General features: G+C 40.5%; 1 protein-coding gene across 1 annotated transcript in view; it reads left to right on the plus strand.

Annotated features, from left to right (window-relative positions):
- XKR4 (XK related 4) overlaps positions 1-16878 on the plus strand; it is a 413701-nt gene that overhangs the window by 251386 nt on the left and 145437 nt on the right. The window contains exon 2 of the mRNA XM_021688257.1: positions 2191-2390. Within this exon, the coding sequence (XP_021543932.1) occupies positions 2191-2390 (200 nt within the window). The remainder of the gene's footprint in view (positions 1-2190; positions 2391-16878) is intronic.

Genomic DNA, 16878 nt, shown 5'->3' on the forward strand with positions numbered 1-16878 from the left:
AACAGAATGGCGGTTCCTCAAAAAGTTAAAAATAGAACTACCCTATGATCCAGCAACTACACTACTATATATCTACTCAAGAATACAAAAATACTAATCCAAAGGCATACATGTACCCCAATATTTATAACAACACTATCTATACTAGCTAAATTATGGAAACAGCTTAAGTGTCCATTCCTGATGAATGGATAAAGAAGATGTGATATGTACATCATTTGCATGTGTGTGTGTGTGTGTGTGTATATATATACATATATATATATATAGGAATATTACTCAGCCATAAAAAAGAATGAAATCTTGCCATTTGCAACAACATGGATGGAGCTAGAGAGTCTTACGCTAAGCAAAATAAGTCAATCAGAGAAAGACAGAAACCACATGATTTCACTCATATGTGGAATTTAAGAAACAAAATAAATGAGCAAAGGGAAAAAAAGAGAGAGAAGAAAACCAAGAAACAGACTCTTAACTACAGAGAACAAACTGATGGTTACCATGGAGGGGAGGTAGGTGGGGAGATGGGCTAAATAGGTGATGGGGATTAAGGAGTGCACTTGTCGTGATGAGCACTGGGTGTTGTATGGAATTGTTGAATCACTGTGTTGTACACCTAAAACTAATATTAGACTGTATGTTAACTAACTGGAAATTAAATAAAAAATTTAAAAAATTTTTAAAGGGTGATAGACTCAGAATATCACCATTTCACAACCCCTAATGAATGAATGGATCTAGGAAATGATCATTAGTGGATGATGGCATCATAAAGGAGAACATTAGGGTCTCCTCAAGGAAGTAGTCAACATCACCTGCTAAAAATGATCAAACTTGAATCTGATCAACAGTAACTACCTGACTGAAGAAAACACAAAGGACAAATATGTTAACCATACCACATGTGTGCAATCATCAAAACTAAGACAGTGAAAAATAGGCAGGAAATTAAAAAAAAAATGGAAGAAGAATCGTGGTATAAAAGAGACATAAGATACATATCAAATAATCATCACATATAGGTCTTGTTGGGATTGTATTTCAAACAAACCCTAAGGAAAATACGATCATCAGGAAAATATGAAAACTGAGTATTTTTGATAATATTAAATTATCCTTATTTGTAATGTAATAATGGTATGGCATTTATGTTTGTCAATTACATTTAATAAAATACTTACAGATGGGGCGCCTGGGTGGCTCAGTTGGTTAAGCGACTGCCTTCGGCTCAGGTCATGATCCTGGAGTCCCGGGATCGAGTCCCGCATTGGGCTCCCTGCTCGGCAGGGAGTTTGCTTCTCCCTCTCCCACTCCCCGTTTGTGTTCCCTCTCTCGCTGTGTCTTTCTCTGTCAAATAAATAAATAAAATCTTTAAAAAAAAATACTTACAGATGAAATAACATGAGGCTTGGGATTTGCCTCAAGATTACCTGGTGTCAGAGAGTAAGTGAAGGTATAAATAAAAAATTATGTATGGTGCATACATGTATCAATAATTACTTAATCTGGGTGAAACATATAAGGTATAAGGATTCAATACACTATTTTTTCTCCTCTGTGTATGTTTGAAATTTTCAATAATAAAACATTTATTTTAGAAGACATCAGGAGGGTTTGAAAGCACATGCATTCTAGTACCTCAGACTTGCACGGCGCCCTAGGAGAAATCCATCTCCTGAGTACCACTGAGCACATAAAGAAACTGACCAGAAAGGGTGTGTGTAGATTGTCAAAGTGGCAAATCCCTTCTACACCTGAGTTTCCAACACATTTCATATTTCAAGTCAGTGGATTGCCTCTAATGAGGCCAAAGATTGCAGGGACTTCTCAAAGCAAAGATTTAAGAATAAGGGTATTTGGGGCACCTGGTTGGCTCAGTTGTTAAGTGTCTGCCTTCAGCTCAGGTCATGATCCCGGGGTCCTGGCATCGAGCCCTGAATTGGGCTCCCTGCTCGGTGGAAGCCTGCTTCTCCCTCTCCCACTCCCCTTGCTTGTGTTCCCTCTTTCACTGTCTCTCTCTGTCAAATAAATAAATAAAATCTAAAAAAAAAAAGAATAAGGGTACTTATTAAGCAGTTATCTTTGGGCCTTAAATTAATAAGCCACTAAAGTAACTGTTTCTTGTGGGCTTGGTGTTTGAATTATAAATGATCACTCATTTCTTTCTTATTCTCCATGTTTTCTTTCTAGATATTTCCACACAATCTACTTAGGTATTCGAAGTCGACAGAGTGGGGAGAATGACAGATGGAGGTTTTACTGGAAAATGGTGTATGAGTATGCAGATGTGAGTATGCTGCATTTGCTAGCCACCTTTCTGGAAAGTGCTCCACAGCTGGTCCTGCAGCTCTGCATTATCGTACAGACTCATAGCTTACAGGCCCTCCAAGGTAAGGGCTTGTAATTTGGTTTCTGACTTTGGGGAAAGATTGGCTACTTTTGTCACAATCCAAAAAACTGTTCTAATACCCTTTATTGACAGAGGCCATGGTTCTCCCTGTTAGATGTCTGCTATTTGACACAAGAATTTGTGAATGATGTGTGTTTTCTTCTTCACGATTACTTGTGATGGTTAATTTACAGAAAGACAATTCTTTTTTGCCTTCAAGCTGCCCTCTGAGTAGGAAAAACATTTCTATGATTTTATGTTTGGTCAGAATGAAAATAGAGGCAACTGGGTTTTTCTGGCTTGTGTGATAGAGTAATTTCCAAAACCTTGGAAAAAAAAAAAAGACCTAGCTCTCTTTCTTTCTAATAATATTTATACACATGTTTGAAAATGAGGGTAATCTCTATCATTTCCTTTTGACATTAAGAAACAGAATGAGATCAAAAGGAAATAGATTACTATAATATTGTTTTCAAAGTCATAGGAGAAAAAATGTTGTCAATATTTAACAATACATTGTTTATATACTACTAAGTTTTATAAAACAAATATTATCAGATTAATATTTTTGTGTTTTGCTGTCTTGTTTGATAACCTCATCACTAAGACTGTCACTTATCTGCACTGATGTTTCCTTAGGCTCTGCTATTCAAATCTTTTCTAGCAGCAAGAAGATCAGACAGACCAGTGGGTGCATAGGTGAATAAATGGGTGGGTGGATGGATAGCCATTTTGTAAATAAGGAGTTTCCTGGCAATTTGTCTATCTTATAACTAAATAGATTTTGTGAATCAGTTAACATAACATGCTCATTTTGTTTCCATCTCATTAGAGCCTTTGCTGTGACTTCCTCTATGTACACACATGTTAGTGTCCTGTTCTGGGCTATGCTCTAACTTGAGATTTGATCTGGTTGGTCCGGGGAATCTCTACAGTGTCCTTGTAACATTTTATAGCAAGGAGTACATTAGCTTAGACTGAGCACTTTACTTGGCGAGGTGTGGGTGGCATATTAGAGGAGAAGAAAGATGGAGAGTGTACTGGTAGCCAAGGACCCGTTTATTTGTGAATTTCTGGCCAACCCTGGTTCCACACTAGAATAGCTTTGGTCTAAGAAGTTTGAGGAAAGGGTCAAAGAGATCTGTGAGCTGTGATTCTCAAATGCTAGAAAGCAAATTGGAAGAAAGAGAAAGTCGTGTTTTAGCACAGAAACAGACAAGAAAAGCCTGGAGAAAATAAGAAGTATAAATTAGCTGTGAACGACTGTCTTTAGTGGTGAAAGACCACAGGCTGCAGAGAGAGGATCTGGATTTGGTCACTCACTTCCTTGCTGTGAGACCTTGTGCAGGTCACTTAATGTCTCTGGGCCCCCGCTTCTCCAATGTAAAGGTCACCAATGAAACTAGATTAATTTCAAACTCCTTGGAGCTCTGTTCCATCTCTCTCTCTGTCTCAAATAAATAAATAAAATCTTAAAAATAATAATAATAGTAATTACACAAAAGAAATACCCAGGCACAAATGTGGAGTATTGCAAGCTGCCTTCCTGCTGCCCAAGATTACTGGGTGTCCCTACTGGTTTTCTAAAAAATTTAGAAAATCATAGAGAAGTTTTTATCCTAAAGATGGTGGATATAGAGCAAGAAAAAAGAGAGAGGGCCTAAGAAAATGAGATCACTTTGGTTGGAGAGTTTTATGTAGTTTTATAGAAAAAAAAATAGAAAGCAATCCTTACTTTTTCTCAGATTATTCATTCTAAGCACAAGAATCAAAATTTCTGTTTCACAGAGTTGTGACTCTTCACTGACACCTGGTGTCCCCAGCTTATCTGTTAAGCTCACATTTGCATGAGGCTTACTTTGGGAGCCAGACCTCATCCTCCGCCAAGGCAAGCCATGCTGTCAGAATTGGAAAGCTGTAGGGAAAATGTGTTCTGTATTGCTCCCAAGGTGGTCAAAAGACAGGCTGATTCAAAGATCACTAGGATCAATGCAAGTCATTGAGTGCAAGATGAGGAATTAGCCTTCTGGGTGGGTCTTGGTGTTGCCATTTTTTAACAAGGAAGGTGGGCAGAAAGCTATGTCAAAGACCAAACATTGGAAAATACATGACAGCAAACAACAACCACAAAACCTCCAGCAAATGAAGATGAGCCCAGGCAACACTACCTGAATCAGTTTGCATTTTGAAGAGAAACCTGTCTTCAGAGAGAGCTTCCAAATTCAACCCTCCGCTGATAGATGATCCCACTTAAAATGTTACCAGCTTATAAATTAAACTGTGTGAATAAATTACAGGAACAAAGCTTTTCTCCTCTAGAAGAAGAAAAATAAATGTGATAGAAGCTAGTCTGACATATATTTTCATATATATTTATGGTATAAGATTCTTGGGATTTATATATAAAAACACAACTTTCTGCAATGGATGCAAATAATCAATGGCATGAACCCTCTGAAGTATTTGCAAATAGCTCTGAATTAAAAACTGTAAAATATTCTTATTTAGCAGGTAGAGAGTGGTCCTAAGTCTGCAAGTCATTCTTGTATATGCCTGTCTAGAATTATTAGTTTTTAAGATAAAAACAATAATGCCTTTTTATCCCAATTTCAATCATCTATTACTCTCTGAAGGACACTCTTTTAAACACCAGTAAGAAAATCAAAGAAGAGATGTGACATTTTAAAACAGATGCTTAAAAATTGCATCCTCCTTATGGAAGGAAGTTGGCATCGCCTTAAAACACTGTTAGCTGTGAAAATCCTTTCTCAGCATTCCTTACTTTTTGAATAATTAAGTCAGAGGTACCTCATTGGACTGGAGGCTGACAGGCTCAGTGGTGAGCTGTGCAAGTAAAGTGTCATGGTTTCTCAGTTGACACTATCCCAGGAAGGACAGTTTGGCTCCTGCCCTGAGACCAGGAATCAGAGTAAGGCAGAAACTCGGACATGAACATCCAGTCTTTTCGCTCCACGTTGTTACCTTAGACACAACTGTTGCTCTTCATTGGATCTGGAGTTTTCCTAGGAATATCTGTCTCTGAAGTTAAGAAACACTCAAGAGGATGCAATTGTACATGCATAGCTAAGATGGTACAAGTGCAGAAGTTTCCAGTATACACCTCATTATGATTTTCCAATCCAATTCCGTATCCTTGCCAGAAGAGGAAGAGACAGACAGAGGAGGCAGATGCCGGGGGCGGGGGGGGCGGTGGGAGGAGAGAGAAAAATGCAGGAAGGAAGGAAAGAAAGAGGGATAGGGAGAGAGAGGGAGGGAGAAAGACTACCTGGTAAACTAAGATGGGCAACGGTGCACCTGTTCATCTTAATTTGAGGACACTGCTCTCGGTGTTAAAGATATTAAGATGTGGTCTGAGGCCTGTCTATCCTATTTTCAAGCAACATCTCAAACCCATCCAGGGCCTTTGATTATATCTAAATGGTACGAGAAAAGGTAAATGGATAACTGTCTACGTTCTGTAGAAAGAAATTACCCTACCTGGTCTTTTGGATGTAAAATGAGCAAGCTACACCTAGAGGGTCTCTAAGTCACTTCGAGTTTTGTGAGTGTGATTCTCTGAATACTCAGTTTTGGTTGTGCAGACCCAGCCTCCCAAAGTTGGAGGAGAAGATACTGATTCATGTACAAACAAGTGTCCACAGGCCTTCCCTAGCAATGCATCATTGCTCAGCACCGGGCTCCATGCTCCATGCTCCACGTTCCATGCTCCATGAAGCAGCCTGGGGAATGATGTGCAGCATCATGGCACACCATGTATTCCCTGTGTGTGTGTGTGTGTGTGTGTGTGTGTGTGTGTAAGCCACAGCCCAGGCTGGTACAGCTCAGTCGCCTGGCTCTGATGGCCAGGTGTGCATGCCCACCAGTGAACATGAAGGAACAATGATTCCTCATAAGGAACCATCTACGTAAATCAGAAAGAATCAGGCCTTCATGAGATACAAGTTGGGTTCCAATCAGCGAACCCAAATATTTCCACTCTTCAGCTGGCTTCAGTAATTCATTTCCAATTTCTACAGTTACTTGTCATTACTAGAAAATCTCATTTTATACTCAACATGTACTGAGCTGTGACGTGCAGAGTGAGTGGCAAACAAATGCCTTCCCACGGGCCATGTGTCCAGGACAGCTTTGTTGAGCAAGAAAAATACAAACACCTACTTCGATTCTGATTTCTTCAGATCCCAAACCCCTCATGCTGCCCCTTTTGCCAACAGTTTATACTGAATACTTTGTGAAAAGAAGAGAGGAAGGGGGTTGGGAGAGGTTTTTTAATTGTTCTTTTCCTGCCTTACATCCCTTGAGACCACTGAGAAAGTCACAAGTGAAGAGGCTGTCCTCAAACATCCAGGACTATGCCCAGCAAACTCGGGGAACTCAGACATCCCCAAAGTGTGAAAAACACCTCATTTGCCATGACCTGATGAGGACTTTCGAGGCCTGAATCATGGGATATCCAGTGACTCAACCTCACGGCCAAGCAGATAGAGCCCCACCCAGCTGCCTGTACATGGTTCAGGTCAGAGAAGAAACCCAGTTGCCTCCAGGGCAAGACCTTCCTCCTCTGCCAGACACCTGTCTCTGCATGTGCCTGGCTCCACCTCTGGGTTTCTTCAAGGCAAGAGTGCCAGCCTGTGAGTGGGACTGTGTCCCACATCCCTTTAGATCTGTCTACTTTGCAGTTGTTATTTTCATTCGTTAATTAACACATTTATCGAACGTCTATTATGTGCATGATGGTGTGTGAAGCTCTGCAAAATTTGTCCTAAAAAAAGTTCATGTTTTTATTAAAAGTTCATAATGTGACATTATAAACAACGTGACAAAACATATTTAGAAACACCTAATTTATCTGGGTGTATTCTAGAATGTTCCATTTTCTAGATGGGATACTTTAAATGAGAGGAACCCTTAGAGCATATCTAGCTCACCCTCCCCCATTGAGGGGCCACCGAGCCTCTGCTTGAGCCCATCGTTCATTATACGGCACTTGTGACTCAATCACAGACTCTGTTGGAAAAGGTCTTACTGGGCATCTAGCCCATCACTCTACCTGACACATGAATCTCTGATCAGTTCTGCCTTCCTCACTTCATTCAATCTCAGGCTCCACCATCTCGCCAGGAAGGCTACTCATCTTCATAAGTCTGATAAGCAAAAGCTCTTCTCTCCAACTTTGGGCAAGCAATACCCCATCCTCTCTGTAGAATGTTCTTCCCGATGCCCTTAGTGCATTGAACGTTCATGCCAAGCAGGTTACTTTTAGTCCACGGGCACCAGTTTTCTCCTCTAGTTGAGCCGAACACTTCACAAGAGTTATTTGGGGTTTCTGAAGCTATTCATTTTAACTGCCATGTTCTTGTGACCACTCAGTTTAATTAGCTAGCATATAAACTGATGAAATCTGAATGTGGAAAAAAGAGCTGTTTCCCTGAAATCAGAGCTGACAGTTTCAGGAACAGTGGATCAGACCAGAGCAGTGCTTTCCTAATCAGGCGGCATCAAAGCATCAGGACCCCTCTCCTGTCACCCGTTGTCTGGCCCTCAGAGGTGGTTTGTGCTGCCCTGGAGGCTGCAGGTTGTGAGGACTGCACCTTGGCCCCTCTGTAGCTACCAGCCCTCCTTTGCACAAGGCTAACCAAGATGTGTATGCACCTGCCTCCAATGTCCCCGGACCATTCCGTGGGGTTTAGTGTTGTATCTCTGAACATTAGCTCCTTTTTTTTTTTTTTTGGCTTTTTGTGATGATATGTCACTTAGAGTGCCATCCCTCATCAGGAATGCAGAACATGTTAGATATTCCTAAAGAAGAGATTTAAATCAGGAGATCTACTCCAATGGGTGCTGGGATGCTGAGAGGACAAAAAGCAGATGTCATCAAAGTAAAGAGATCCCCTATTAAAAGGAGAAGCTTCCCACCCCCCCCCCCACCTCCCTAGGGCCAGAGGAATGAAGGAGTAAGTGCTCAGATCTCTGGGGAGGGCACAGTCTGGTGGGTGTGGGTGACAAAGGGACGGGGCATAAGGGCTACTGAGGCTGCCCCTGGGAAGCCGGCCAGGCAGGGATGGAGCAAGGCCTCCTGGACATGGTGAGGCTGTGCGGCTGCGGGCCAAGAGAAGCTGGGGACAGGAGACAGGAGCTTTAGAGGCCAGTGAGGATAGGATGCTGATCTGAGCTGGAATCCAGAAAAAAGTCTCCTCACCTCTCCTCCTACCTTCCAACATGCTGCTAGTGCTACCTCTCAGCAGAACTTAATGGGAAACCAGCTGATCAGGAAGTCAGGGAAATCTCCGCAGTCCCGGCCCCACCTCTCAGACAAGAGGTAACCCACTCCCCATTCTGCTTTGTTACTTATGCCTGCTTCCAGCTAAGAAATGATAACAGAGCTTGTTAAAGCCAGAAAGACCACTGTATGAGACAAATGCACAGGCTTTAGATCATGGTGATTGTGTGTCATGTGAAAGATATACAAGCGGCCAAATTTGACGATTGATATGTCGTCCTTCAGTGTATGACCACAGAGCTCAAGTGGCCATGTAGCAGTGTCCAGCAATCTTACCTGATTTCTCCTTGAAATTCACCGTCCTGCCCCCAAACTCACTGCATTCTCATCCTTGCAACACTCTGCATCTTGCACCCTGCACTGCTGGCCTCACTTCTTATTTGAGTGAGAAAACAGAAGCAGTCAACCAAGCTGCTTTATCTTCCATTCTAACTATTGCTCTACCAGCTTCTGTGCCTACCTGGGGTCCCTCCATTTACAAGGATAAACTGTGAGTGAGCCTATCTATCCACCCCTCCTCTGTGCTGGATTCTGTCCCCGCTCACCTACTCAAGCATCTTGTTGGTGAAATTAGCCTCTCTCCCTCTCCTGCATTATTAGCTTTTCCTTTTACTGCACCCATAAGCAAGCATCCTGTAATCACCCCCATCTTTATTAAAGACAAAAATTTGTCCTTATCACCTGCTACCATCATACCTTCTTGCTCTTCACAAACTCCTTGAAAGATTCTTCTACCTTCTCTCCTCTTCCTCACTTCCTATTCTGTGTATCAGTTTTTGTTTTATAATTTTTAAAACACTATTTTTGAAGTATACCACATATACAGGAAAGTACACAATCATCATAAGAAACTTCTACCAAGAGAAGAACATGAGCAGTGTCATGGAAGCTCTGTGCTTCACACATCCACACCAACGTCTCCTCCATTCTCCCTAAGTGGGATCATTATTCTGATAAATGGGGTTTCCAGGGTTTTGAGCTTTTTATAAATAGAATCATGCATTATTGTGCATGGGTGTGCATGTGCACGTCTGTGTGTTTCTGGGGTTTTTTTTCATTCAGCATTATGCACATAGCTGTAACTGATTTTCATCACTCTAAAATAAGCCATTGTAAGAATAAACCTCAGTTTATTTATCCATTCTACTGTTGTTCATGGACGCCTGGTTTGTTCTTGGTTTAAGGGTATTATGAATGATGATACTATGGATGGTTTTTATATGCCTTTACACATGTACACATATTTCTCTTGAGTTAAGACCTAAGAGTGAAATCACTGAGTCATGAAGTACAGGGACGTTGAACTTTAGTGGATGATGCCAAAGTATTTTCCAAAGTGGTCGTACCAATTCACAGTCATTCCTACAGCAGTGTATTTGTGTTGATTTCTCCAAATCTTCTCCAAAATTTCGCATCATTGGTCTTCTTAATTCTAGCCATGAGTAGGATCTCAATGTGTTTTTAATTTGCATTTCCTGATAATGATCAAGCTAAAAAGCATCCTTGATTCTTCTCTTCTTCCTCACCCTTTTTACCCAATCCATCAGCAAGTTCTATCTGCTCCATCCTCAAAATACATTCCAAAGCTGATCACCCTACACCACCTCCACCCCACACCCTCATCCAAGCTATAATCTAGCTAGAATTCTCCAATGAACTGCTCTCCCTGCTTCATCCTTGCCTCCACACGGTCTATTTGCCATACAGCCACCATACTGATCTTTGGATCTTTTTATCACTTTACTTACCTCTTTAAAATTCTGATGAGTCTTCATAGCAATTAAAACAAGTTCAACATTTTTTTAATGAGTGTGAGACAAGGTGCCCTGGTTTGGTACCTCCACACCTCTCTACTCTCCCCCTACTTGCCCAAATCTGATAGCATTGATCCACTATTTCTTGGACATGCCACGTTGGCATTTGCTGTTCCCTTGCCTTGTCGTTCCCTCAGGTCTTCATATGACTCATCCTCTTCACTCAGGACCACATTCAAGCATCACTTCTAAAACTCACATCACCTTCCCCGCCAATAGACTTTCCCTTTCCCTCCCTCTTCACTCTGTTATTTTTCGCTATAGCCAATTGAAACTTTATTCGTTCACATGAATTGTTGTTATTATTCTTCTCTGTCATCCCAACTGGTGGGTAAGCTGCATGAGAACAAGGAATATAGAGATGAGATTGAAAAATAGAAAGCTCTCAAAAAGTATTTGACTAAAGAATTCAGTATGTAATTGCCATGCTTGGGATCTATCTTATTTTTACTGGTTTCTCAATTGGACTAGGCAGTATATACTGCTGGTTAAGTTTCCATGGAAAATCATAGTGTTATTTTACATGGATGAAAGACATAATATAAGCTCCCCTCAAATATTGTGTTTTTAAGACTTCTACATATTTGGAAAATTTAAAATATTACCTTTTTATTCTCTATTACATCTGCTATTCAAGATAGAATGAAAAGCACAAATACATACAAAGAAAATCAAAACTGTCTTCCTGACAGAAGTAATAAAAATCCTGCCACTGAGAAATAATTAGTGATTATATTTTATTGCTTATTATTATAGACTTCTTTCACATTTTAGTATATATTACATTAAAATAGAATTAAAATATGGATACTGTTTTATAACCTCCTTTTATTGACAACACACCATAAACATATATCCGTAACTATGTGTATATAGTTTCTAACAACTGTATAATTTACCAACAAGGATTATCTTTTTCTTTTCCATTAATTCCCTATTTTTAAAATTATAAGTTATCAAATTATATTAAGAACTAAATCTTTGCAGATAGACTCAATTATTTCTCAAAGATAAATACGTAAAAGTGAAATTGCTGGATTTAAGGGCAGGGTTTGAAGGCTTTTGATACGTAATGCCAGAGTGGCAATTTTAAAATACACTTCTTAAGAAGAATTCTTCAGTGTCTCAAGTTTCTGATCCATATCCACAGGAAGTCAGTGAGGGCAATAATCATGACAAGGACTGAAAAATAGGCAAATCTTTTGATATGTAGGAAAGAGCTCTTAATAGTGCCCATTCAAATATGAAGGGCTAAATTTCTGGAAGCGTCCTCATTCCTTCCCTTGTTACTTCATTGTATCCACCTTTATAAAATTTTTTTTATTATGTTATGTTAGTCACCATACCGTACATCATTAGTTTTTGATGTAGTGATCCATATTAAATCTTTTCTACTAAGCAGCAACATTTGCTTGTTGATGAAACAAAATTTTAAGAACAGCTTCATCAGAGACTTTTGATTTGAACCAAAATTGTAAGGAAAGATGATGCAAGTTTCTCGAAACATATGACAAAAATCTGACCAAGGAAAACTTCTAAAGAGTTAAACAATACAAAAATGGTAAAACAGCAACCTCTACACTGGACAGTTGTGATCTCTTTTGGCTTTATGAACATACTGAATTTATGCAATAGCATTTAGTGCAAAGCCCTGCCGGGTATTAAAAAAATAAATAAAAGGTAGCATGTCCTTCCTTCCAGGTGCTGACAAATACAGTAAAGGCTGCCAAAAACAAGGATAAGGTTAGCAACGATGCCTGTGCTCAAAGGCTATTACACATTCCTTCCTGGCAGCACGGACCACCACACTTGGCACATACCAGGCAGTCAATGGATATTTGTTGGATAAAAAAGAATGAATGCCTGCTCTGTGGCAGAGCCCTATGCTAGGTGTGATTGATATAAAAACAAATGGCACAGCCCCAGCCCCTCAAAGAATCCAGCCAACTCAAAAAGAAAGACCAAAAAGCCATTTTAACTCTTTTATATTCTATGTTCTGCTTGTGGCCACGTTAAGACTCTTTGGTGACAGAAGACTGATCTCATACGGAGAATGATATGGGGAAGCAGAATTGCCGTGCTTGCTGTCTATATTCAGAAAAGATGTCAAGCAATGTTGGAAGAATCGGGGAAGTTTTCATGAAAAGAATGGCTTCTGAGCTGGGTCACAAATGATACCTAACTTTTTTTCATATTCTATTAAAAAAAATAGAAATGTGAACAAAACCAGAAGGGGGAGGCTGGTGGTTTTTTCTATGCCTGTCTATTCAGTAATGCTAGTGATACTAGTCACCTCATAGCAGTGGGATTGTTGGTGTTATTTATAGTACAGGATTAAGATTTATTTCTCACCCTTGAAGGATCTTTCTAGTAGCAGGGTAAGTCCTTGCATACATGCTTTTAAAGAAATACAGCCTATTTTCCTCCATCTCTTACTTTTCAGCCTGTGTTTTTGCACTGTTATGTACTTGGGATTCTCAATAGATACATCAATAAAATAGTAAACTGCCAGTCTGCTTAATCGATACATATAAGGAGTTGAGTTTTAAAGACTATCAACAACTTTGTAGGGAGAGACTTAGAAAACTGACATGACCTGTGAGCCATACTGCTCCACTCTATTGAAAAGTATTAGCAGAATAAATGATGAGTGTCATGGGGGTAATGATATTATTGATCTCTTTATTTCATATTCAATAGCTTCTGAGTCACGGTACCTCCCCAAGTTATACATAGAATAAAAGAGAGATGCTTCATTTGCTTATCATTGATTCAAGTGCTTGAAATCAACTCTGCATGGTAGATCAGCGCCCGGCACAGCTGTGAATAGTTTTGAATTTGAATCATTTTGAACATAATATGAAATAAGGGCCTGACTATTTTTAGGTTCTACTTAATTATCTCCAATAATCAAGCACAAATTTTGGTATTTTTCCACTCAGTCTTCCCTCTCTCTCCCTCTCCCCTTCCTTTGAGATGTGAGTGAGTTTGTATGCATGTTTGGGCATCGGGTCCCAATGTGGGGATATGGGTGGGGTCAACGGGTAATAATAATTGCGCGTGTATGAGAAGAGACCCGGAGAGAGGTGTAGAGTGTTTGCTACAACCCTGCTGGAACAGAGAGGCATACATAAATAAAGGGCTGTCTGCAGCGAATAGCATCCCCAAACACTGGCTGTTCCTTTGCCTTTTTCATGGCTTTGTTTTGCCAACCTCCAACCTCCCCAAATTTCAGTAGCATTTCAATGCTTCACACCTTCAAGGAACAGAAGCCCACGTTTATTTTCCATTTCCCTGACCTTTAGCCCAAACTCAGAGCAGGTATTTACTTTGACTGACTATCAACATACTATAATTATTATTTCTAAACACTAAAAATAACTACTGTTGAATAGTCAAAATACTCCCTGAGCAGGGACAAGGCAAGGTCAACTTAACACAAAATTCACAAGTGCCTTACTATGGTATTTCCCCAAATAGCTTCCCCCCCCCCCCCAGGAAGCCACAGACAGTTTAAGGATCAGGATTTTATGACTCCATTCTGATTGGGTGGGTGGATGAGGGAAGCTCCCACAACCATTTGAATAGTTTTCCTGATGAAACCTGCTCTTCGTGGACAAACTTTTGCCATGCCAAAGCGTGCATTCCAGTCAAGAAATGCATTTTGCATTCATTCGGCAGATTGGAATTAGACTGAATCTTAAAGCATTCCTTAGACATGTGTTAATATTTTCTTGATGACTCAGCAGGATAAAGAACTAAGATCATTTCCGGTTGATTGATGCAAGGAAGGCTTTTTTTAAAAAATGTCCCACTTGTGCATAGGACTGTGTATGTATGAGAGATCCAGAGCCCTGCATGCTGTCAAAGCCAGATGCAAGCAGGAGGAAAAAGAGGCAACTGATTCAATTGGTATGTAAACGGTCCTCTGTATAAAACCATGGGGAGACTCACTCCTCAAAGCACACAATGAGCCACTGATTGCAGAAGGATAGGGCCTGCAGAGCGCTGCCTGCCTGAGATTTGGTCAGCACTTTCATTGTGATCCTAAATTTCCAAGCTTTCCACTCAGCTGTAGGAAAAGTCTGAGAGTCTGGGAGACAAACGAGACTCCGAGACTCCAAAACTCCAAAACTTTTTAACCATCCATAATATTATCAGTTCAAACTCTTGGACAATTCTATGGGGCTCCAGTTCTCAGTGTGGGGTTGGAACATAGGAGTTTCCAGTGTGTAGGCTTTAGCAAAAGCCAGAACTTCCAGATTTTTGTTAACTAAAACTCTAAGTTAAAATTCAAACATAAGAAATGTAAAACATAGCTCCTATGATGTAAATAGGGCACAAATATTTTTGACCTAGGCTTTAGGAATAAATGACTGAGTCAATAAAAGCACAGACTGTAAAAAAAATTAGCATAGAAAAGTAAAGCAGCTACAAAAACCATTTGAAGTAAATTGCATTTTTAAATGATTTTATTTTTATTTATTTGAGAGAGAGAAAGCATGATTGGGAGGAGGAACAGAGGGAGAGGGAGAGAATCTCAAGCAGATTCTACACTGAGCCCGAAGTGGGGCTTGATCTCATGAACCCAAGATAGTGACCTGAGCTGAAATCAAGAGTTGGCTGCTCAACTGACTGAGCCACCCAGGCGCCCCTGAAGTAAATTGCATTTTGAAGTGTTTTGTGAACACAGGAGACATTAATTTCAAATTCAAGGATGCTAGGAAATTTCATGAAAGAGGGAGTATTGGATCTCAAAGAATAAGTGAAATGAGGGGCTCCTAGGTGGCTCACTCAGTTAAGCATCCGACTCTTGATTTTCAGCTCAGGTTGGGATCTCAGGGTTGTGAGATTGAGCCCCACACTGGGCATGGAACATGCTTGAGATTCTCTCTCTCCCTCCCCCTCTGCCCCTAACCCCCCACTCTCTCTTTCTCGCTCTCTCAAAAAAAAAGGTGAAATGATTTTGAACGCTTGGGAGGCAGACCTGCTGGGCCCTGAAGTGGAAGTCAGACCATGAGTCATATGTGTCATCAATCACACTGCCAACTCCAGGCTCCAGGAAATAGGAGGGGAATAACATGAACTTGATCCTGAAGCTCAAGGGTCCTGAAAACCACTCTTTGTTCCTAAGGTCCAGCAACACATATCTCAACAACAGGTTGCAGTGTCTTAATTAGGACCTAAGGGAATCTTCATTAATTAGTACATTCATTTACTCAATAAACATTTGTTGAGTGCCCATCCATGACAGGCACTGATCTGGATAACTAAGAAAATGAAGATGACTAAAACCATTTACGCTTGCAGAGCTTCCAGACTACTAATAATGAGCAACATACAAACAACTAAGTATAAAGGTTGTCATAGGTACCGTGATGGAAGCAGACCCAGAGGAAAGTGGACACCCAAAGAGGGGAGTGACCCACTCTACCTGGAAAGGATGGGAAAGGTTTTATACACACTTAGCTTGAGCTAAGTTGATAGTTGAGGCAGTAAAAACAGAAGAGATCATCTAGGGAGAGATCAGTGGAGGAGGAAAAGGCCAAGAAGAGAATCCTGGGGTTATCACCTAATAAGAGTCTAGAATGGAAGAAGAGCCAGTGAAGCAGAAGGACATAAGAGAAGTGGGAAGATCAGAAAAGCCCAGTGATATGATAAGCAAGGCAGTTGTTTCAAAAGAAATGCCCATGAGGGACCAGTCAAGTTGAGAACTGAACAACATAGTGTTAGATTTGACACTGTGACATCACTGTGACACAGCCCAGAATGTAACAGTGCAAAGCTTAGGAAAGAAGAATGTGAATTTGGGGCACCTGGGTGACTCAGTCAGTTAAGCATCTGCCTTTGGCTCAGGTCATGATCCAAAGGTCCTGGAATCGAGTCCCGCATCAGGCTCCCTGCTCAGCGGGGAGTCTGCTTCTCCCTCACCCTTTACCTTTCCCCACCGCTCTTGCTCTCTCTCTCTCTCTCTCACTCTTGCTCTCAAATAAATGATAAATAAAATCTTTAAAAAAAGAAGAATGTGAATTAGAAGAGAAGAAATAGTAGTAGCAAAGGGAGAATTTCTAGACTAGGAAGGGAAGAATAAAATGAATAAAAAGTGGCTAAGAGCACAAGTTTCAGGATAGAGACATAAACATAAGACTGTGTTGAAGGAACCATTAAAAAATAGGCTTGAGAAGAAGAACCAAAGCAAGATCTTCCTTGAATCCTGTTGCTGCTCCCCTATCCTGGTAGTTAACAGAGTTTACTGAGTCAACATAGGTAACACCACCAGTAACAGGTAGAGCTGAACCAGAGCCCAAGGTTCCACGATCTATCCCATTGATAAAGGGCCCCAACATGGAGAAATACCATCAAGAGTCATCTTT

The sequence above is a fragment of the Neomonachus schauinslandi genome, chromosome 4 (genome assembly GCF_002201575.2).
Source record: "Neomonachus schauinslandi chromosome 4, ASM220157v2, whole genome shotgun sequence".
Taxonomy (NCBI): domain Eukaryota; kingdom Metazoa; phylum Chordata; class Mammalia; order Carnivora; family Phocidae; genus Neomonachus; species Neomonachus schauinslandi.